Source organism: Scomber scombrus, chromosome 4, assembly GCF_963691925.1.
Source record: "Scomber scombrus chromosome 4, fScoSco1.1, whole genome shotgun sequence".
Lineage (NCBI taxonomy): Eukaryota > Metazoa > Chordata > Actinopteri > Scombriformes > Scombridae > Scomber > Scomber scombrus.
The window spans coordinates 2,906,498-2,931,446 of record NC_084973.1 but is presented as its reverse complement, the minus strand read 5'-3'; the positions used below and the strand labels follow the sequence as shown (position 1 = coordinate 2,931,446).

At 37.4% G+C, this 24,949-nt stretch overlaps 1 protein-coding gene across 2 annotated transcripts; it reads left to right on the top strand.

Annotated features, from left to right (window-relative positions):
- Positions 1-9,033: 9,033 nt before the first annotated feature.
- hdr (hematopoietic death receptor) lies at positions 9,034-18,302 on the top strand. Of its 2 annotated transcripts, XM_062417766.1 has the most exons (10): positions 9,034-9,148; positions 11,412-11,562; positions 11,785-11,913; positions 12,048-12,159; positions 12,340-12,425; positions 12,988-13,083; positions 14,598-14,638; positions 14,835-14,885; positions 16,022-16,052; positions 16,201-18,302. In XM_062417766.1, the coding sequence occupies exons 1-10, from the start codon at positions 9,125-9,127 to the stop codon at positions 16,518-16,520; spliced, it is 1,041 nt and encodes a 346-aa protein (XP_062273750.1). In that variant the 5' UTR covers positions 9,034-9,124; the 3' UTR covers positions 16,521-18,302. The 2 variants fall into 2 exon arrangements, with proteins under 2 accessions (XP_062273750.1, XP_062273751.1); XM_062417767.1 differs by lacking the exon at positions 14,835-14,885.
- The last annotated feature ends 6,647 nt before the right edge of the window (positions 18,303-24,949 follow it).

Below are 24,949 nucleotides of genomic sequence, written 5' to 3'. Positions count from 1 at the left end.
TTGCCTAAACTAGATATCGCTTGTTAATGACAAAGTGTGCCAGAAACGTATTATGTTGTTAACCTAGTTAGCGTGCATTCATTCAGAAGCCTAACTTGGCTTGTTTACTATATTATATGAACATCACTTTTTGCCCGTCGACCAATCGATTGGTTTAGGAGTAATAATAAACTTAGTGAAATATTGATATAATAATCTGACTTTAAGAGTAATAATTGACAAAAATCTACCCAAATGACCATCAACACTTATTAGAGGAATGAATTAAATATAAATATTTTTTTAGCAGTTGTTTAGCTGCCAAAATGATATCTATATCTATATTTAGCTGAGCGAAAAAGAAATAAACATAATGCTTTTTGTATGTATTTATGCTGGTGTTATATATATTATACTCAATGGGGACTTTAAGACTTAATAAGGCCACATTGAACTTGCAAGGCTCAAAAGCCCCTACTTTTTCACCAGTATACTCCTCCTTTAGTAAACAACCGTCCACCCCAGTCATTACAGCTACAGAATGTTGGCACCTGTTCCACTCTTGAAACGTAAAAATCTTCTTTGAAGTCTGTGATTTCACTTTTACGATTTTCAACCTACTTTTTCGTAAATACATAACGAAACTAAACTTATTAATCCATGAAAACCCTGTGGGGGATGTGTTATTATTCAAATCACACTTCTCTGCGTGACTCGACACCTGAGGGGTTAAGTTACTTGCCACATACAGGCTTTGCTGTAGGTCATTCCACTCTCTGTTTCCTGTTGGCTCCTATGCCACCCACTGTCAAAAAAAGCCCCAAAAATACATCTTCAAAAAGGAAAGTCACACTTCTCAGTACTGCTTTATAGCACGTTGTTCCAGCACTGTGAGAAACATGACATCATTGCTGACAAGATAACATACCTTTCCAAAAGTGATGAGGAAACAAAGCATTGGCTTTAGTCCTGTGGGTGGAGTGTCTCTACTAGTATTATCAAGTCTATGATTAATATCACCAACAAAAATCTGAATAACAACCTCAAGTTGCTGCATACAGTGAGTTTCCTTGAGCAAAGCATCTTAACTTCATTATAGTTTAAGGTGGGCTTGATTCTGGTAGGTTGATGGTTCCATCCCAGGAACAACAGGATAAAGGCTCCAGTATGCTTAATGAGACAGCATTTAAGGATACAGCAAGATGAACTACCATGGCATTATTGATTGACTTTACACATGGGGCAGAAGAATGACTGTGTTGTAGTTCTAACTGCTGGCTGGATAAGCTATTGTCATTTAAGCCAATATAGAACAGTGTTGTGATGAATCAGCTTGATGTCACATTTGTAACATTCATACAGTAGCAGCCACAGCTCATAAAAAAAGACCTAGCTGATATCTCAACAGTGACAGGACACTAGCTACATTGTAATATTATAACATGTTACTGTACGTTTGGTTCAATAAACATTTGTTAAAAGAAAAAACAAATTGTATTATCGTCAACTGTCATGCCAGCTGATAGCAGCTGTTTGCACTTTTTCTTTTTTTTAACAATTGTTTAGCTGCAAAAATTACGTCTAGCTTAGCGAAGAAGAACTTGACATCACGCTTTATGTGTGTCCACATTTATGCTGAAGTTTGATATATCATGCTGAGTCGGGGAATTAAAGAATTAATTAAACATTAAATTTCCGAGGATCAAAAGCCACTGCTTTTTCACTATGACTCAGTAAAAAACCGTCCACCCTAATCATTACAGCAATGACTGTTGCCACCCGTTCTTGAGAAGTGAAAACCTTTGAAGTCTGTGGTTTAAGTGATTTCCAATCTCATCACACTAACCTATTTGCCATTTCCTGTAAATACATTAATAAACCAAACTTGTTAATCCCACCAAATGTACAAATATGTGAGTGACGTGGTATTATTCAAATCACACTCAGTATTGCTCTATAGCACATTGTTCCAGCACTGTGAGAAACATTACATCATCGCTGACAAAATACCATACCTTATTAAACACACAATGGCAGAATAGAGTCATATCACAAGCAGCATGCTGATAGGAATGATACAACCTTACACTCTATTTTATTTTTCATATTCATCAATTGTCACAAAACTATATTTTACAAATGCAAATGAACTGAATAAAATCTATTTAAATAAATCAAACATCAAGCAAAAAATCATGAATAAGTCAGGACTGACATACAGCAAGTTGAACTATCATGAGAACAATCACTGTGGAGGGCACTTACTGTAATACCATTGAAGTTAAAGGAGCACAAGTGAAGATGTGCTACACAGCTGGACCGGAGGTTGGGAGAGCATCGCAATGGGCTGTGACTGAAGAGGGAAGACCAGCAGCTGAGCCAACCTGGCACTAAAACATTTAATGAAGAGGGATCTCATACTCAATTGGTATCAGTATCACTTTAAGGGTACCTGAAATGGTACTGGTGTCATATGTTTTTGCACAATACTCAGCCCTATTGGTTTTAGAGGTATAAATCAAACATTTCCAAAGCCAATTTATTTTAAATCCTGCATTTTTTTTTACATCCATGTTTATTAACTTGATGTCTTCTTCTTCTCTTCCTTTGCTGGTGCACGGATACATTTGTTTGGGGCATTACAGACACAACACTTGTTGATCAGTGCAACAGTGTTAAACCATTTGGAAGGACTGTGTATATCATCATCTAAGGTTCCTCTAAACTCATTTTTAAATTCATTATAAAAACATTTTCTAGCGTTTTTGCACAGACAAGTAGGCACCACGCCCTCGCTCTCGAGCGTTTAACCCCCAGAATTCTCAGACGAACCTGTTCAGTGTCAGGCAGATCAGAGCATGCTCGTACGTGGGCAGCTTCTAGGTGTGTGTGTGTGAGAGAGCAGAGCTATCAGAGAAGCTTCTGTGGTTAAATAAAATGCACTGCATTCATTCACTTCATGAAAGGTCCTTGAGTCTAGCAATAATGCAAAGTATTTTTTTTTATATTTATGTAATGTCATGTTTTATTTGGACATATACTGTAGAGTAGTATTCCAGTAGATTTAGAGGTGAATTCTTTAGGAGAGCATTTATGTGTGTTTCATTTTTCTAAGCCTCCATGCAGCTTCCATCACTTTGATGCTGCCCACTGTAAAAAAAAATACAAATGTTTCATGACACCTTAAACAGATGCTTAAGCTCTATTCAGCATCACTCTGTGTGCAGTTGTTTAATACCGCATCTGTCATGAGATGAAAAGCATAACCGACAAAGAGCTCTGCTGTCTTAAAATCACCGGCATTAGTCATATTTTCTCGTTTCCTGTGTATATGAAGACATAGGATTTTGGTTTCACATGTGGTTGTCTCTTATACAAATGAGAGTGGTCTGTTAATTGGTGTACCCCCCTTGCACCGTGTGAAAAAAAAAATCCCAACACCTACCAAAACACAACCTTCCTCCTTTCAGTCCACACAGAGGAGCCTATAAAGAGAAGGAGAAAAAAATATATTTTCCGTATCGTTCGAATTGATCTTGACCTCAGTGCAACAGATGAGCGGAAAGCAGTAAAGTCTGTCCGAATGCAAAATTCATGTCTTATCTTGGAAAAAGTGGCTCAGAGGTTTCAGCCTCCTCCCCTCGCCTTATCATCAAAAACACAAGTTCCAGGGGTAAACGGTGCAGAAATTCTCCCACATGCAGCATAGACTGATTATGGACATAAAATTGGAAATGCACTGTTGTATTGTGAACTGTAGAATTGGATGTTGATGAGCTGCAGTGCCCAGTAGGCTCATGGTCCCTGCAGTGGTGCCATACGTCTTGTCTCTAGTTCTCAGTCTGCCTAGCAGCCTGTAAAACCATCAGTCACCCAATTTTTTTAGTCGAAACACATCATTCAAACCACCATCAATTAGGTGGGACCATTTTAACTACAGCTCACCCTGTGTGTTCTCCGGATTGCATCAGCACATACTGTAATTCCACTGCCCTTCCGAATATGTTCTGTTAGACCCGCCCCTTCCTGTTTGGCTTCATATCAGTGAGCCGCAGACAACCGCTCATTAGATAATGTTAAACCGGCACACACGAGAGAATGAGGTTTGCTTAAAACTGTGATGATGGCTGACTTCATGCAGTTTATGATGAGAGGCTTCGTGCAACTGTGTGTTCTACCCATTATCCTGCAGGGCCGAACAGCAGAGAGGCAAAGCAGGCAGGTTTATTTATGTAAGCACATTTCAGCAGCAAAGCAATTCAAAGATGCACAGAGACAGAGTGTAAAAGAAATACACAATGAATTGGCATTTCATTACAATTAAGCTATTCAACAGAACAGAAAACAAAAACAAGCTATAATAGAACGAGACAGGTATATATGAGACACTTTCTTGGTCTTAGTAAAGCAGTGGCGTTCTGAGTCAGCTGCTTCTTGGGGAGACCTGTAAAGACACCGTTTTACAAATCGAGTCTATTGAAGATAAATACATGAACACGTTTTTCCAAAGCCATTTAATCTTTAAATCCTGATATTGTGAAATTCAGGTCTAAGACCATGAATACAAGATTTCTGTCTTGGTTTGTGTTTTTTTAATATTACTGATTGAAGTGGATTACTGACTTTTAATTGTTCTTCCAATGACTTCATTTTTGTCTTTGTTTTAATTAAAGGAAATTCTGACACATCCAATCACTGATTTGTTTAATGCACTTACTTAATGCTTGTACTGGACCATATTCCTCTGGTGATGTTGTTATGTAAATGTGTGTGTGTGTGTGTGTGTGTGTGTGTGTGTGTGTGTGTGTGTGTGTGTGTGTGTGTGTGTGTGTGTGTGTGTGTGTGTGTGTGTGTGTGTGTGTGTGTGTGTGTGTGTGTGTGCTTTATTATGCTCATAGAATTTGTTGTTTTCCATAATCTGAGCCTGTGGAAACATGTACAGTAGATGTTAAAAAGAAGAGCCCCCAGAATAGAGCCTTGGGGAACTCCACAGGTCATTATTGTCCACTCAGATGTGTATTTACCTAGAAACACAAAGTAGTCCCTGTTCCCTGTGTAAATAGGTTCAAGCCTATTTAATACTGTGTCAGAGTCCCACACAGTTTTTCAGCCAGTCTACTAATATATCTCAATCGACCGTGTCAAATGAGTGTGTGTGTGGGGAGGGGGCGCAGTAAAATCTATGCTTATGAAACGTATACATTTTCAGTTTTGGTTGGCAAAAACCAAAACCCCCCGCCGCCCCTCCCCTGTGATGTGTATTTATGGGGTGGACAACAATTAAGAACACTTTTCAACATAAATCCCTGCAGTACACTTCCACCATGCACTATGACTACAATAATAAACATCAAGAAGTATTATCACCTTTCTGAAAATGTCAACAAACCTATCCACAAAGTACATTTAGACTATTTCTAGTGTACACATATTACCTCTCAGAAAAGCTTCAATGAGTCATCAGCTGCTTTTATTGCATCAGGGCTACAATCACTATGTAAATAGCTATGAACGTATAATAATAATAATAATAATAATAATGCATTATATTTTAAGGTGCCTTTCAAAGCACTCAAGGACACCTTACAAGGCACATAAAACACAACAACAGTACATCAGACAATAGAGATCAGGTAACATTTAGTGCAAAGATAAAGAAATAAATATGAATGTGACTATAAAGTGCATCAGTGCAACAAATATTGTAACGTATATTGTTATAATGTTTGAGAAAAGGCTGTTGTGGCCCTTGTTTATTCACTTTATAATGTTACAGGGGCGACTTTGTTTTATTCACAACTACATGACTACAGTCACAGTTACAGATGTTGTATCACAGAGCACAAGAGCATAACATATATGACATAGTATGTGCTGAAGTCTACTTAATAATGAGGCATCCAGTATGCAGAATGTAGTATATGGGTCAATGACGTATAAGGATTTTCAACAACTCAATTTTAAATAATAAAAACAAGCATATCTAATGCAGTAGTTCAAACATTCAGAATGTTGTGTACCTGACAATTCATATTACAATTTGAAAGTGATTTTAATGGTGGTTTTTCAAGATTAATTGGCACTGGCCTGAAAAAAAAGTTATTTGGTGCGACCATGATTCATCTTGAAATGTCTTATATAAATAAAAGACGATAATTTACAAAGATTAAAAAAAAAAAATGCAAATACTTTGTTTCCAAACACTTTTTTACTGAAACTGAAAAGATGTGAAGCGTGTTAAGTAAATTAATTTATTTCAAGATGAATCATGGTCGCACCACATGACTCTTTTTAAAGGCCAGTGCCAATTATTCTTGAAAAAAAACATTAAAATCACTTAATTTCAAATGTATAATATGGAGCTTCAGGTACACAACATTCTGAATGTTTGAACTACTGCATTAGATATGCTTGTTTTTATTATTCTACAATTGAGTTGTTCTAAATCCTTATACGTCATTGACCCATATACTTGGCACAACTGGATCCAATTGAAACTTGGACCCAGAAATCAATAGTTCAAGATCAAGCCCAAGCTCTGAAGAAAAAACTCTCCAAAGACCTCAAGGGGAAAATGGGAGAAAGTATACAAAGAGCAGTTCAGAGCTCAGTATGACCAGGAATAGTTAATAGCTGCAGGTGGAAAAAAGCAATTAGAAATCATGAAAATAAAGTTGTACAATTGACATACCGTGATTGACAAAAAAAAAAATGCAACTCCCCTCTGTGATCTACTGTGTTATCTATTATCATGATCTATCTCTCTATTATTAGTGCAGCTATGGGTGTGCTTGTGTTTTCTCATATGACTCAGTATTGAGTCATCATTAACTTGCAGCAATCGTGTGTCTTCCAACATTTACACAATACGGACCCTGTAAAACTACAGTTTGTTTACCAAAAAAAACTCAATTTAGAAGATTAACATAAAAAAAAAAAATCCACTTTCCAGGAAGTTTAATTTTTATTTAATTGGCGTTCAGGCTGTGATGGAAAGTAACTAAGTACATTTACTCAAGTACTGTACTTTTTTAATATTTGTTCTCCACTACCTTACAGATATTTGCTAGCTATGGTTTTCAGACTACATAAAAAAAAACATGTGGTCTGAAAACAAAATGCAATGCTTTTTTTCTTTCTTTCTTTCATTTTTACAAAATGCAATGCTTTGAAACAAAAAGGGAAAAGGCAATTTTTTAAGAACACACATACCATTTCTCTCTCACTTTCTTATGCCATTATCTCACGACCCTATGTTGTGACCACCTGGAATTTGAACCCTAGTTTGGAATCTTCTGGACTTTATTCCTTAACTGCATATAAAGTACTTAAAGGGCAAGTTCATAATTATCTGTCTGTCTTATAACAACAGTGCAAAAGGTTTTCCTCACTGTAATACTGGCTATTAAAAGATCCCCTTCAAATGTGCTTTCAATGCAAGTGATGGGACTTTTAAAGTTGATCAGAAGCTTCTATTCAGCTTCAGCAGTCTGAGTTAGTCATATCAAGTGATATCTGACACATTTACAGTCTTTTTAGCATCAAATTACCTCTGTGTGTTTCCCTGTTGAGCTGTGGTGGAAGTATAGTAACAAAAAGAGGAACTTTGGCACTAAAAACACTAACATTGAAAGATATCTACTTTATTTGACTCATTTGGACAACTGAAGCTTCATATTAGTTTCAGATCAACTTTTAAATCCATGTTTGCATAGGAGGAGGACTGTGGATTTTGCTTCTAATAGTCAGTATGAATAGAAGGAATGATTACAGCAAGAAAACCTATTTCAGTGTTCACTTGTGCTTCTAACTGCTGTTTTAAGACAGCATTGAACAATTGTGAACCTGTCTTTTAAGGGTTAATAGGCTATTTATTTATGACAAATAAGGTATTTATTTGTGGTAGCTATATAAGTCAATATAGGGCAGCTATGAGGGGAAGCCTGGGCTAGGTAAAAAAACAAACATTGCATGCTACTGTGAAGAGACTGAAAGTGAACACACTTGAAAGCTGAAAATGGAAACTGTCTTTAAATCTGAATCCCAGTGTGTGTGCACTTATTAACAGGATGCATGAAGGTTTCGTGCAGGCTTCTTAAATTCATCGGCTGAAGCTTCATACTATGTTCAGGTACATTTTTAAATACATTTTTTGCACAGAGGGATGACTGTGGATTTTGTCTTGCAGCACTTACAAGTAAGTGCATTATGAAAGAATCAAAACAACTGTGAAACCTTTTAAAAACTGTCTCCATGGGAGCAGCACATTACACATTGATGCATCAGGACTAACAGTCTAATAATGACATATGTTATAGTATATCACTTAAAGGGCCATGTCCCCAATTTGCATTGCAGTTTCCAAGCGTGCGTGGAGGACCAGAAGGGACACGGAATTTGAAAATGAAAAGGGGAGAAGACTATGCAAATCTATTCTCGAATCGGATTTAGTAAAGCAATAAGGAAACTGAAATGCAAATAGAAAACGGAATTGTCCTTTTAAACACCTGATTAAAAGTTGTATCTTTTATTTCAGTTTGCACATTCATTTATTTATTTCTGTTTTTAAAACTGCATTTTGAAATTGATTTTGAAATTCAATTATTTATTTCTGTTTTTCAAAATGCATTTTGAAACTGATTTTGAAATTCAGTTATTCATTTGGGAATTCATTAGTGTATTTTCTAAATGGTGTTTTAAATGACTATTTTAAAGTTGCTTTTTGAAATCCCTTTTTTATAATTCCTCTTTTTAATCGTAGTGGTCTTCCATATTTTTCTGCATTAAATGTACTTTCTATCACCTACTTACAGTAAATATTGTTGATAATGTCTGTAACTACTTTAGTAATATTTTGGATTGTCACATTCAAAGTGCCTCAAGTAACTTTACATTCTTCTACTAGAACTTTTACTTTGAACTAAATACTTGTGGCTTTGTGTGATCGTGGTAAAGGCTGCTCTGTGATAGGCTACTACTCAAACCCCGCCCAGCCGCTATATAACTACGTCACGTCACCTCGAGACCCATCATCACACCTGTGGATCGTTACTGGACAGCAGCGCGAGAGAGCTTGTCAAAAAACATAACGTAAATATTGGAATGAGACGTCGTGGAAGTTTGAGGAGAAATAACTCTATAAAAGATGCGCAGCTTCTCACGTCTTACGGTAAGTGTTATGCTGTTTTTTATTGTATTTGTAATATTATTGGTAGTAGCTAATTGAGTTGTTGAGAGACGTTTGTGACATTTCCTGAAAGCGGAAAAAACAATTGCGTGGAACCATAATTCATGGAGCGCTTCGAAACTTTCAATGACTCTCAGTCGCCCGTTAAAACACGGAAAGTTTCCTCTTTAAATGAATTTAAAACAGGCTATATTTATGTTGTATTCGGTTAATATCGATAATTAGTCTTGGAATTTTCTAGCTTGTTTTTCCACCAGCCCCCCCCCCCCTCTTACTCACGCATTGAGCCCAGGTGCGAAATTCCTCTTATGCTTCCAAAAAGTAACACTCATTTAAACTGTGTCCCTCTATTCAGAAGTTGTGCTCAGGGTGAATAGACTCTAACTGAATGAAAAATAACTTTAACGACCTATATTATGTCTATACTCACACTCCATAGTCTACCGCACGCCTTCCTCATATGTCATCCCAAAGTCCAATTAAAAATGCGTCAATTCAAGCTGCTGTTACAGATAAGAACATGTACATGTCCTAAACTCCTGAGGAAAAAATACTTTCTAAATTGTTACTAATCTTTCTTGAATTCGGCGCCGAAATAATCCACTTTAACTGATTAATTTAGTTAATATTCCAGTGTTTACAAGTGATATTTTGCTTTGGTGTTTAAAAGTGATATTTGCTTGTCAATCACTTTTTCTTTCATAAACTCACTTTGGAAAGTAGTAAGTACATTTTATTTTATCGAAGTGAATCATAGAGAATTACAATATGTTGTATGAAGTTGTGTGTGTGAAGTTTTTTTTTATGTATTACTACGTCGTTTAATTGTGTCAGTCAGTGTTATTTTTAATGTGCTACTTTGAGTGACATGTGAGAAATACTTGTATTTGTTTATTATTAAACACAATGTAAGCAAGACTTTGTACTGTAATAATAAGGGTTAAAAAAAAATGCTTGTAATTGGTTTAGTGTGTGTGTGTGGGGGGGTGAGATGCCATTGCATGTGATCTGGAGGTGAGTTAAGTTCAGTAAACCATGGGTGTGTACAGTAGTCTGGTTAATACCTTATTTGGTTATTTCCTCAGTCAACCAGGCCAGGTAGTGACTGTATTTGAATAAGCTGTGATTGTGTACAGGTGACAGCATGAACTACTCTGTAGCTGTTGTGTCTGTTTGTTTAAGATGGCCTTTTTTTAATATCAACTTGATCTTCTTTATTCCGCCTCTATCACAGTTTTAGACATGTCCGAACAGATCACATCCACCTGCTGAAACTTATGGCCTGATCGGAAGTGCATTCCATTGATCGGATACAGTCTTATGAAGTGTTGCATCATTGTTTAACCTCATGGTCATAAAAACTCATATGGGGTTTTTTTTTTGTGGCGTTAGCGTTATTATAAATATTAGATAAGTATTCCTATTGGTAAATCATTTCCGTTGAGGGGAATTTTTCTATTTAGTTAAGGACGTTACACTGCCATTAAAGAGATAAACTATCAAATAAGCAAATATGAAGGATTAAAACAGAATGGGGAGGGAAACTCATGCCTACTACATTAATAATAATGTATAAAAATAAATAATGTTAAATAGTGGAGACTGTTTTAGCCTGTCTCATGTTGGTGGTATTAACTTAACTTAATCAGATAAAGTGGAAACCATGTATTTATGAAAAGAGATGAAAAGCAAAAAGACACTTACAGTAAAGGAAACAAAAATTAATTGTTTAGTGCTGCAACTAACAATTATTCTCATTATTGATGAATCTGCTGATAACTTTCTGAATTAATTATTGTTTGTTATTGTGAACAAAGTCTGTTAAAATTTCCCAGAGGAGTCTAACGTTGTTGATGTAACAGCAAACAGAAGCTCAACCAGAAAATCTGTCATTTTTGCTTCAAGGAAAAAAAGCCTTAGAGGATAACCGCAACAATTTTCATTATGAGTTTAGTTTGTCAAACATTTGCTCCATTCATCATTTGATCAGAAAATGTTCAATATTATATAAATGTCTATAAAACAGGAAATCCACCAGAGCAAAGTCAGAGAAAATGAGCATATTTTAGTCTGTTTTGCTTTAGTTACTAAAATCATTAACCAGTTATTAAAATAGTGCTTTCTGCTCTTATCAATGTAGTTCCCAATCCACTACAAAAAAGTGAGCAAACAATAACTATATAATCAGTTCGGAGTCTTAACTGCTGTCATGTTTTTTTTTTTGGTTGTTTTTTTTTTTTCAAAGGTTTTCCTTGCATTGATCTTCATCTTCAAATCCACGTGGGCGTCTCCACAGTCTGGTCATGACTCGAGTGGCAGCAGGAGTCGGCGAGGTGCGCCCTGCGGAACAGACATGTCATCGTTGAACAACATCTGCTGTTTAAACTGCCCAGCTGGTAAGCCACATGCAGCTACACTTGAGTTAAACCTCAGAGGGTGACGCTCTGTCGCCAGCTCCAATCAGAAAAGCCTTCACCAGAGCCATGAAACAGGTTGAGCTTCATTGTGATTGGCTATTATTTATCTAAGTGACACATTCAGTTAAATGTTGAAGGCTCAATTAAATAGGTGCAGAAAGAGATTTGGGGGTAACCGTATGTTTTGTTTTTCTGCATTAGGTACACATATGAAATCACCCTGCACCAAGCACGGGGAGATGGGGGAGTGTGGGGAATGTGACTATGGGACGTTCACTGAGCACTCCAACGACCTGAAACAGTGTTTCAAGTGTGCACAGTGTCGCCCAGGTAATTCTGCTCTATGGCTTTACACGATGGATTAGAACGACTGGAAGAAAAAGTCAATATTCAACCTTTTTCAAAGTGCTCTGAGCATAAATTAAAAAAGATTTAACAAGGTCTTTTTCATGTTGCTTTCTCAGATCAGATAATTGTAAGGCCGTGTATTCAAACTCAGAATACCGAATGTGAATGCAAAGCGGGAAGATTTTGCGCCCATGACCAAGCATGTGAAGTTTGCAAGAAGTGTTCAAGGTGAGTCTAAGAAGAAGAAAAAAACAGACAACACCTGACGCTCCCTTCATTCAAGTGACTGATGGGAGGATAAAGTTTTTTATCAGCAATTATTTTTCAATTGGACAGTGTTCCTAAGAAAACCTCTAATCTGAAGTCCTTCATGTTTTCAATTTATCTTTTCACCCGCCTCTACACTAGATGTGAAAAGGATGAAGTGATAGTGAGGAACTGCACCTCTACAACCAACACGGAGTGCAAGAAAATCCAGTCCCCCCCACCCTCAGGTACAGTACAACAGACAGTGGATGCTAATGTCACCTGAAAAGCTCCAAGCAATCCTCTTTACAGACATTCATGGCTTATAGTTACACTAAAATAATATATATATATCCCATATTTGTTTAAAGGTTGAAAGTAGACACACACAACTTTATAATAAAAGTTTGACAATGCGTGATCACACATATTTATATCCGTTCTTATCATTTTTGTAAACATGATTACCAAAAAAAAGAAAATGAAACACACATTTCGCTAGTGAGATTAAGATAGTTGCTCATATATTATACTCTGAACTACCTATAGAAAAGCACCTTGTGGTCTGTTCAGCACAGAAACACATTCTACAACTTCTATATTTTCAGGGTGATTGGTTGAACAAATGTACACCCAAACTACAATGAAAGAAAGCATCTTTGAAATATATAGCAAACATACTCTGTAGCAAGAGTCACACAGACTGTAAACTGGTTCAAATTACAGCCTTTTTATTACCACATTATTATATATAAAATTACCATAATATGGTGCTAATAGTTGTCTTTTTTCTTTTCCTTTTTCAATCAGGAAACACTTGGCTTTGGCCATCACTCAGCGCATCACTTATTGTGGTGGCAATAGCTGTTGTTGTGGCAGTTTTGTATAAGAAGCATAAAGCATCAGGTAAGTGGACACTGAAATGAATCATTTAAAAGTTGCCGTAGTTGAACTATTTGGCACACACAATGAATACCTGGCATTAGATATAAAGAAAGGAAATTAAAATACACAGTAAGACATGACACATTTTCATCTCTGACAACTAAAATTTGGTGCCGTATGGAAATACTTGTCTTGTTAAAGGATGAAGAAACGTCTTTCTTTATAGCAGGAAATTAAGTGTCATCCTGAGGCCTGATCTTTAAATCTAATGATATTCTTGTCAATTGCAGAATGTAAAGACACTGAATTATACCTGTGCACCTTTTCTGGGTACTGACACTAATAATAATAATAAACTCTGGAACCTTTTAAAGAAACCTCAACAGACAGACAAACACGTCTTCTAACCGTAAATGTTTAAAGCCAGTCAAAGAAGATAGATTTCTTTCTCTTCTCAGTAAAACGAAAGTGAAGGTAAAACAGAACTAGATTGTGCAATGCTGGAAACGCCACTGCTCTCTATTAGTTAGAACCAAGCATGAATCTTGTGATGCATTGCAGTGGGTGTGATGGTATTTCCTTATTGACAATTACAGCTGGGTGTCAGACCTGTTTAACAACACTCCAAAACCTACAAATAATAAGTTTACTATCACGCAAGACAAAGTACAGTAGCAAATTGTCACAAAGTTGGAACAAGGGAATGGTTGTCTATTTTACAGCAACAATTAGTTATAAACTGACTTAAGCAATTAGATGATTAATCAACTACTTGTTATAGCTTTAAAGTTTAAAAACTGTGCTCATGTCGAGGAACATTAGAGCAGGCCTCGCCTCACTTCAGTGATAGAAGCACTCAGGTGATCCTAATGTTATCTCACTAACCTGGCTCAAGTTACAAAATAGTGGCTAACAGGACTAGCATGGTTCAGCTAATAAACGACAGACTTTTAAAGTTGTTCAGGTGGGATGTTCTCATTTTTAAATATATCTTCTTCAATAGCAATGTGAATGAATTACAGTCTGGCTGTAATTCATTCACAGGGTGTATCAAAGGAAAACAAGGTGTGGACTGAATGGTTCAGGATGAACAGTGATGTCACAGCAGGTTTGGTCCTGTTTTGTTGTTGGCAGCTTTACCAACATGCTACATGTTTTTGTGGAGGTGCAGCAGCAGAAGCGTGTTTGACTGGCTTGCAAGTTGTCAGGTGTGACGTAGATTTGTCTCCGCTGACGATCACGCAGCAGCAGGTGGAACAGCAGATGATGTACAACTGTGTCTGTAATTATTATGTAGATCAAGTGTAAAACTGTGCTGTTTTCACTTGTTGGAAAGCATGTTAGAAAGTATGTCTGACACCCAATGGACCCAATAGATGTTAGCACCCAAAGAGCACAGCACAGCAGCATTTTCCTTCACCTTTGTTTGTTATTCAGTGTTGATTTACACATTCAGGTAAATTAAAGTCACATGAATGCTGTTAAATAGCTACTTTGTAAGGTTGTGTAATCCTCTCTTTACATCCTGCCTTCAGACTCTCAGAGCTCCCGACCTGATGGGCTGAAACCTGGAGAGGTGAGTCATATATTTTTGGCATTACAGTAGGATTACTTAAAACAAGCACTGAGCAGTAGAATAAGCTGATTGCAGAGAGTTAAGTTTCCACAAAATTACCAGATAGATTTTATTCAAAGCTGATGAACACAGCAGCCTGTAACTAATTGCGTAAAGGCAGTTTGGAAGGTTTGAACATGTTTCTCATCGTCTCCAGCGTAACACTGAGGAAGGGAGAAACGGACAGACCCGAATGCCCAGCTTTCTGGTGAGAGCCAGATCCTCAGACACTGTGGAGGATGAGTGTGAAGCGTTGTGCGAAAGCAGCTGCAGCTCTGCCAGTAACTCCCAGCACAATATAGCCATCCAGGCCACCTCTGCGCTCCTTGCATCTCCCCCCCAAGCCAGCCCCATGATCTTCCTCAGGCAGCCCGACATGAGGGTGAGAGCAACAGCTCATCAACACCCGCACCTCCTTCTTTGCTTCCATCCATGCTTTTTTCCCTTCTCACCTGCTCACTGCTGCTTTTTTTTCTGTTGGTTCATGCTTTGCTGTGTTAACCACAGGCACCCTTTGCCCTCTGGTCTCAGTGTCCTTCCTCCAGTTTCCCAATTTGGAGCTTATGTGATAAAGTGTACGAATGCATACTCTCTACACTGAACTACTGACCTACACTGCTGCTTTGTTGTGTTGATTCATGCTTTGCTGTGTTAACCGCAGACACCCTCCACCCTCTGGTCTGTTTCCTTCCTCCAGTTTCCTACTTTGGAATGTATATGACAAAGTGCATGAATGCATACTCACTACACTAAACTACTGACCAACACTGACATGTGTCAAATTTATTGTGATATTATCTTTATGACTTAATTACTGTTGACTGTGAATTGAGGCTTTACACCTGCCTCTGTTGCACAGAAATCAGTGTTTGTAGTTATTGACCAATCACTGACTTACTGAAGATAAACTGTAGCAGCTGCTTCCGTCTTTACAGTTTACGGAACCAAAAAAAGTCCCACCCTATGTCTATTACATCATGAAATGTAGTATTTCAACACGTAAGATCTGAAACATCAACTGCTTCTTTGTTACTAGTCTGTGCTGGTCAGAGTTGTGTTGTTGGGAGTGGGTCAATGAGTCACATGTTCACTGTTGTACCTGTTAAAGATTAACATCACCAGAGAATGTTATTTGCACTCTTGTTGCTCTGATATTCTTTTTCCATTCAAACCTGATATACATCTTTTCATTTTAAGAAATCTTGCATGTGGGTTTTGGACATGCCGAGTAATTGAATCAGAGATGTGTTGTACTCACCAGGGATGTGGGTGTGGGTGTGGCTCGTGAAGAGTTTCAACAGACTTCTGTGGATATTAATGATTGTTTCTCTCTTTGTGTTATAGGAGTCATTTCCCAAGCTTGTTCCTGTGAACGGTAAAGTGTTCATTTTTATTCCCTCTTTTAAAAGAATACTTGATGCACATGGATCAGTGTGACACCCTGTACTTAAACACAGCAGTCGACACACCTTCAGTTTTTGGAAGCTTTTAATGAACATCTATAATCTTTTGGTTTTTTTCAGATGGGTCTCTGCAGAAATGTTTCGAATATTTTGAGGAAGTGGACATCTGTTACCACAATAGATTCTTCCGTTACATCGGCATTAGCGACAACGTTATCAAAAGCAAAGAGTACCTTCCATACGCAGACAGGATCCATGAATTGCTGAACATTTGGATGGAACAAAAGGGCAGAGAGGCCAGTTTGAATGACCTGCTGAAGGCACTGCTTGATCTGTCTCAAAGGAGAACAGCTGAGCATATCAGGCAGTGTGCTATTCAACACGGCCATTACACAGAATGTGAGAATGAATTGTCTGAACAGTTTTCAGGCAATATATAGTCACCTGATGACCACCTATGTTGTCGCATAGTCGCAATTCTTACACAACATGTAATTACTGCGGTCGTAAGAATGCACAAGGCTTCCACTCATAATGATCTTTTCGTTAAAAGTGAATCTGTCCTGTTCAAGGAAGAAAAAAAAGTAATGAGACTACATGATTTAATGTTGTCTCATGAATGTCATGAAGGTCCTGGCTGCTGAAAGCTTGCACTCCATCAAATACTGGTTGGAGTACAAGCAAGCCTACCGCCCATAGTGACGCCTCGGCGTGAGTAGCTAACTCTTCAGCCGAGGAAAAAAACAAACAAAAAAAACTACTAGTTTTTGTTGTTTGCTGGCACTGGTGCTGCTGTTTCAGGGCAGGAGTGTTGCTGTACTGTACAGTTTCAAAGTGTTGATGCAGGATCCTGCTATGTCCAACCTGGCTGGTTAAGCTAGAGGACAAGCAGGACTGCTTGACGTGAAGCACACTTTGAATGATAGCAGGAATATTATTTTCTGTTATCTGACTGAAAGAGGTTTATGTCCTTCAGTTCTATTTAAGTGTTGCTGGAAAAGTATTTTTAAAAAGTATTGATTGTCTTGTGTATCAAGTGGACAAGACTACGTTATACTGAAATATGAGCCCAAGACAGTTTGATTGTTTTAAATAGCAACTGTGATGTTCATTAGACCGTCACTGCAAATTCCTTCCTTAAGATGTGCATTGTTTATTTATTCAAACTCTGTCCTCAGGAATGAATGTCAATAGAACATTTGAAACAAAATGTCTAGAGAGCAATGGGATTACTAAAAGGTTTATTAAGTTATTATGGTGGAAAGCCGTGAAAGTAATTTATCTCAATACAGTGCCTGACTGTATTGTTTACCTTTTTAGTGGAGGTTTTTTTGAGTATGTTCCAGTTGGGCTTGCTCGAAGCACCTGATCAAAATAGAATCATTTGTTCTTGTCTCCTCTCTTGCGTTGTGCTTCTGGTCATTGTTGCATCAGGTAATCATGATCACATCGACATCTTGGGAGGTGTACAAAAACAAAATAGATGCAATTGAATGCACTACAGCATTACATTTGATCTGATTCTTTAACTTGTATAGAGGGAAAGAGTATATTTATGCACTACCCCTCTTCCATCTTTAGATGGTTCTGTCTGATACAGATGTGTATGGCTGTTAATGCTGTAACACTGTCTGTCTTACAAAGAGGCTCATCACTACAGTATGTTACGTTGAGCCTGCACTTATGATATGCTGACATATTTATCCATTGCTTATCTGTCACTTTGATTTATTTTTTATTCATTTTTATTCTGTTTTTCTTTTTCCTTTGTAATTGTTTTAACCTGCAGATCAGAACTAACTGGCTGTAGAGTTATTCAGGGATTTTAAAGTTCACTCAAAAATGTTTCTTCACTTGGATGTTTGAGCTGTTACCATATTCATCTGCTGAAGCCTTAAACCTTCTGTTTAAAACATGTACCAGCGAGCATGATTTGTGACATCTCAGCTAGCTTGGAGGCTAATCATATGCAACTTTTACAATTGTGATGAGTAAACTTGAAGCTTCCACTGCACAAACACAACTTTTTCATTGAAGTAACTTTTGAAATGAACATTTATATGTTTCAGTGAGGGAGAAGGGATACATTTTTAATTATCAATCAGTTAATTGGACTTTTTAGTTCAAAAATACAATTGTCAGATCATTTTTATATCTTAAATCTGATCTGGAGATGATCTTCAGAGACTGATTGAAGGTTAAAGTGTCCTGAAATATGAAATGTGAAGATTGTCTGATAAATGGCAAATTTCTACAAACTTGAGTGTTTCGAAGATAAACTAATAAAGTCAATATTTTCCTCCTTTTATCTTGTATTGCTTTCTTTTTTTTCTTTTAAGTTATTCAAACACTGCACCTCAGAAAATATCCAGAGATGTGAGGAAATGACAACACTGGGCACTAACGTGAGCTTCTAGCCTTGAATTGGATTTGAATTGGCTTTCGTAACCTAAACTGGTTTGCACCATGTCGTAGGTGGTTTCAGGTATTAGTCTACGGCTGCTCTACAGAACCCTGACAACATTAAAGTTCCTGTCAATTCATTTGAATGGGGGATAACTTCTGTGGTTACCTAGTTAATCAGCTGCTGTCATACTGATTATAACCACTAACAGTTCATGTGAAATCTTAGCAACCAGTTAATGTGCTGTAAGGTCATAAGATGAATGCCACAATAATGAAACTGAAAAAGCTGCCCCTTGTCATAGCAGGCATGATGACTGACTAACAGGAATCAGGCTTACAAGTTGACTTCACTCTTGACCGTACAAACAATCTTTATCTAGCAGCGATGTTGCGATATGATCGGAATCTTCTGACCTTTTTTTTTTATCAATTACAGGACGTGTTTCTCATTGATGCGACACCTGCTGTAGTTCCACTGTAACCCTGAATTTGCCTCCTGGTGACCACAGTGTCATTTACCAGCAGGAGTGTAGCACAGTCAGGCTATAAGATCACCACAGGGCAACACAATCAGTGCTCAGAACAAAAGAAAAGGGTTGAGTACTGACTGTGTACCTTCGGCCTCTGTAACATCTGCCACATGTTGTGTCAGCGACTCAGTCGGGGACATGCAGCATCCCGCTGAGCTCACAGACATCAGCGCTTCTCTTCTTGTAACCGGCCGAGCTTGATAGGTGGATGCTTCTTGTGTTTGAGGTCAGCCCAAAGGATTTGTTAAGGATCATTAACATCATTCTATCTGAATCACTCATTGCTCCTGTTGTTGTAGTTGTTACAGACACATAAGTTCTACATCCACACATTAATGAGTCACCCTCCCTCCCCCACATGTGGCCATCATTTCTGCCGTTTGCCGCCTTATTTTCTCCTTCATTCCTCAGTCAGCAGGTTGAATAGCACGCTACAGCACCCGCTGTTCATTTACTCTCATGACAAGTATCTTTTTCTCAGATTACCATGATTATGAATGTTGATGGGATCGCCGTGTCCGTCATTTCAGATACTAGCCCCACGGTGTGTATATACTCAAAGCATGAGGATTTAATAGAAGTGTCACACTAACACTGGGCTAAATGATACCTCTGCTGTAATAAATCAGCTTTCTAAATCATGCATCAAACAATATTAAACATTCCGTCGCGGTCATCGAGTGTACCGAGCCAAATTAGCACTCAGGAAAGGTGATTTGAAGGAAGGCATGTATTAAATATGTGACAGCTCGGCCGCTCAGTGGCTGTGTACTTGAAATACAAACATATTTGACTTTGAACATTGAAATCAGTATAACATTTCTGCCTTAGACAGAAAATCTATTGATATACAGTTCATGCATCAGTGACAAATAAGGGTTGGCAAGATTATCAATTCAAAAATATCTTACAAAATCATTTTAAAAGCAGCATCAGGTTTGTTAAAATGTACATTTAGTATTTTTGTTGGTTTTATATCATTTGAAATGACATTTGCACCATTTTTTTACCAAAAGTAAGACTGAATGCTCCTGAAAATGTCAAATGGTGTAACCACAAAAGAATGATAAATATTACATATTTTATCACCAACAGTGTATTTAAGTGGACTTATACTAATAATGACTTCATTTAAAACATGTAAATGTTTCCTGATCTCCATGGTTACCAGATGAAATGTAATATTTACAACAATTGTATTCCATTACCTTTATTTAATATAACAAGTTATAATGTAAGATCATGCCAAACTAGTTGATATGGTGTTTTATTGACAATTTACTGTTTTTAAGCAAGTTGAATTATTTGGTACAAAGTTTTTTATGGTTACACCACTTAGACATTTTTGCCATAATCCTCTAATACAGTGGTCTCCAACCCTGCTCCTGGAGAGCTACTGCCCTGCATGTTTTAGGTATCTCCTCACTCTAACACACCTGATTCTAATAATCAACTCGTTATCAAGCCCTTTGACGAGCCTCAGCTGCTTGATAACGAGTTAGAGTGAGGAGATACCTAAAACATGCAGGGCAGTAGCTCTCCAGGAGCAGGGTTGGAGACCACTGCTCTAATATATTCTCTCAAAATGGATTAAAAGCAGAAATTTGATGCTGAGTCCACAAAAAAAGAATGTGTGCAAGTTATTCATACGTTTATTTTCACATTTTAACCCTTTAAATTTAAACTAAACCACATGGACACAAAAAAACCATCATTGACCCATAAACCATCATTTATCCAGTATGAACTTATTGGATAGGGGCTAGTACAATTTGGGAATTTCTTAAAGTCCCCCTCCACTCAAAAATGATTTCTTTTTCTCTTACTTGAATGTTTGAGCTTCACTGTGCAGATTGATGTAACGTGCAGAGTTCGACACTAAAGGCTCATCTACTGATGGGAGAACACTTCTCTGGGCTCAACTTAGATCTGAGTTTAAGTTTGATGCACCTAAGAGCATAATTTGTGACATCACAGCTTGTCTGGAAGCCAGACACACTGCTTACACAACTTGAAGCCTCTGGTGCACATACTGTACACCGAGAAGTAAAGTAGGAGACATTTGCATCCAGCAGTTCAACTTTTGAAGTGAACACTATTTACATATCAGATGTTGTATTTTTGAAGAGCAGATGTAATTTGAAAAATGTTTAACCACATGGTTGAACTTTTTGTGGGGAAACCACATCAGACGCTAATTATTATTCATTTTTAAAACAGGGGGGGGGGGTAGCTTTAGACAATGTATGAAACGTCCATCAGCCTAGTGAAGAAGAACACAAATCAAAATTGAAAACTCAGCATGAAGGAAATCATCCAGAAAACCACTACTAAGAAATTCTGCTCTTCAAATATTTCATTCAAATTTTAAACAGATGTTATTAAAGTCAAATACAATCCCAAGACATACAGTAGAGTCTTCATACCTATACTTTACATTAATTCCAAAAACCACAGTGTGATTCATGGTGTTGGAATGTAGGGCAGCTGTGGATGATAATGATTAGAAAGTTGCTCCACAGAGTTCCTACACTTGAAGTTGGAGTTATACCTCTCTGGGCTGCTTGTATTATTACCCTTGAGCGTGGCCTTTTTGGGATCCAGGTCATTTGAATGATTTTGGGACTTTAAGTTGAGTTTTTTATGGTTTGACAGTTAGTTTGGTTGTAAATAGTTTCTTGATTTAAATCTTTGTTGATGTCATGGTTTGGTTGTGATATAGAGTTCATTGTTTATTCTTGTCCCCTTCGACGTCTGTGTAGCCTTTGTCTATATAAATGAATATGAAGCTTATATTGTAAAAAAAAAAAAAAAAAAGGAGATGGAGAAACAAATGGAGGAAGCCTTCAGCACATGTCTAATGTCAAAGATTCCAATGCTATCAGAAAATAAAGGTATTTTATTATATATATCTTTTTTATTTTTTATTTTAGGAGTTATAGGAGACCAAATCAGAATAATGAACTTAAAATTCACTGGATGGATAGAAATACAATTTTAAATGAATGCTAATTTGGTTGTGTCTGCTGGATGAGGTACTACTGTAAACAACGTTAATAAAAAATATTATTTGTATAGCACCTTTAGCAGCTCAAAGTACTTTATAACAACAGCAATTACATATACCAAGTGCTTCACATTAAAGGGACATAAAAGGAGCATAGAACAAACAAGGAAATAAATAAAAACATTAATGTGATATAAGATTGAAAATAAAAAATAGAATAAAAACAATGTATAAAATCAAGTAAATTACAATACTCTCTTAATAATATTTAGCCAGCTGGCTTCTCTGATATCTTTTGGTAGTTTGGTGAAGCTCAACATATAAGGTGATAATATGACTATATAGTATTTATATAAATGTGTGTGTTTGTATAATCCCTTCACAGCTTGTTGTGCTCCCCAAGTGCTGAAGAAACTCACTGAATGCAGCTTTATAATGTGATTTCAGTATGAGTCTGACTTCCACTCTTTGTAACATCACTTCACTAAATTGATTGCCGTTTCCTGTGATTATTGGTAAGACCCCAAAAAAGCCCAGCTGCCACTCCAGAGAATGCATCCCCACTCTGTGATAACAGATCCACTGACTCTCTACTGCTGCCAAGAGCTTCATGGAACACCAAGGCAGACACCCAAAACCTCTAGTGGGTTGGTGATGGTGAACCAAAAAAAGGCTTCTGGGATCACATTGACATCCAGTGGTGATGTAAGCACTTTCACATAGTCAACCCACTGCCACCACATAACACCTATAAAACAACAGGCTTCAGTTTGAAAACAAATTGTTGTAACTGTTGCATTTATGTTCACGCTAGAATAATAAATTACATCCTCCAGAATGATCTTCCTTTAACATTCATCTAAGCCCTGTTCCAAAAAGGATGCTGGGTATTTCTTCTGTGTAATTTGGAGTGAATAGGGCCTGATTTTCAATGATGATCGCCCCATTCGGGCCAAGTAAGAAGAAGATAAAACAGCTTGTCAAGTCATAGCACAAGCTCTGTTAATCAGCCTTAAAAAAGGGAATAAAAAAGCATTTAATCTTACTTTTCTTGGCCTTTTGCGGTACCAGCAGAGCTATATGACTCAAACGACAGCAGAAAGTGAAATGTAGCCTTAAAATATGAAGCTCCAGGAGAGACAGAGAGAGAGAGAGAGAGAGAGAGTATAAAATATATATATCGCCCACTTTGCCGGAAACTGGAGATTTAGCCCTGTCCCCTTAATCTGAATTTGTGATGTAAAAACTCAGCGGCAGAGAATAAATTGTAAGAAGGTAGAAAAGGTCACCGTGACAGAATTCAGGATGACTTTTCCGGCAATAATTTAATAATTTCATTTCCGATTCACAAAGTCAGCCTTCTATTCACTGCCAAAAAAAAATGAGAAGCTCGGTGCTGTAGATCAGTATGACATCACAGATTTGAGTCTTGACTTTTCATTTGCTGCAGGACAGAATCGTTCATTGCACTTACTAATAACCCCGAATATCGGTTTTGGTGGGGTACGGGTGTTTGTGTGTGTGGTTGGGGGGAGGGGGGTTTCCCAGCGCCCAGTCTGCAATGATGGTGAGCTTCCTGACCTGCCCTGCTACAGAATCACACCCAGTCTTACCATCGCTCTGCTGGCATGCATACTGTATGTGTAAATTACAAAAAGGGATCTCACTATGAGTCAGCATGGTTAATGGTGTCAAAACAGAAACCAAACCCTTTTTGCAGTAGCTCTGCACAAAACCTTCATGCATCCTGTTAATAAGTGCACACACACTGGGATTCAGATTTAAAGACAGTTTCCATTTACACACTGTTCACTTTCAGTGTCTTTATAGTAGCCTAAAAAGTGGCTCATTTTTCACCCAGCCCACACTTCCACTCATAGGTGATCTATATATATACCACATTTTGAACCACAATTAAATACCCTATTTACCATTAATAGCTTATTAACCCTTAAAGGACATGTTCACAATTGTTCAAGGCTGTCTAAAAACAACAGTCAGATGCAGTTTTCTTGTTGTAATCATTCTTCCTGTTCATACTGACTATTAGAATTTCTTTTGACTATGTAAATAAATAAAATTAAAATAAATAGGGGAGAAAATCAATAGTCCTCCTCCTGTGCAAAAAATGTATTTTTAAAAAATGTATCTGCATATGAAGCGTCAGTTGTCCAAATGAGTCAAATCAAGTCTTCTATGTTTCAACGTTACAGTGTTTTTAGTGCCAAAGTTCCTCTTTTTGTCACTATACTTCCACCACAGCTCAACAGGGAAACACACAGACGTAATTTGATGCTAAAAAGACTGTAAATGTGTCAGATATCACTTGATATGACTAACTCAGACTGCTGAAGATGAATAGAAGCTTCACATCTACTATTAAATGACTGCGTGGACACACTGTGGATTTAGTCCTCCATCACTTCCATTGAAATCACATTAGAATGAGATCTTTTAATAGTCATTATGAACAGGAGGAATGAGTACAGAGAGGAAAACCTCTTTCATTGTTAATATGGACACCTGACTGCTGGTTTAAGACTCACTTGAAAAATTGTGAATCTGCCCTTTAATTAAAGTTAAGAGCAGGATTTACATCACTTGTAAAAGGAGAAACAAGTGTACAGCCAGGCTAGTATTTTGGCTACACTGTATAAGATTTTATTTTGTAGACATGACAGAAGCAGGTTCAGTTGAGCGTCTCTGTATCTCTCTCTCTGTGATGATACACAGTTTTACTCTTTCACTGTTTCAACTATATCTGATACCTTAAAGGTCAAAAGCAGAAAAAGCAGCAATGCCGTGGAAACACAAGCAATGTCATGGTCCTCCTCTTCCTCCTCCTCCTCCTCCTCCTCCTCCTCCTCCTCTTCCTCCTCCTGTGTCCTCATGTCTCAATGAAAAAATATGCAACCGTGAGAATGTT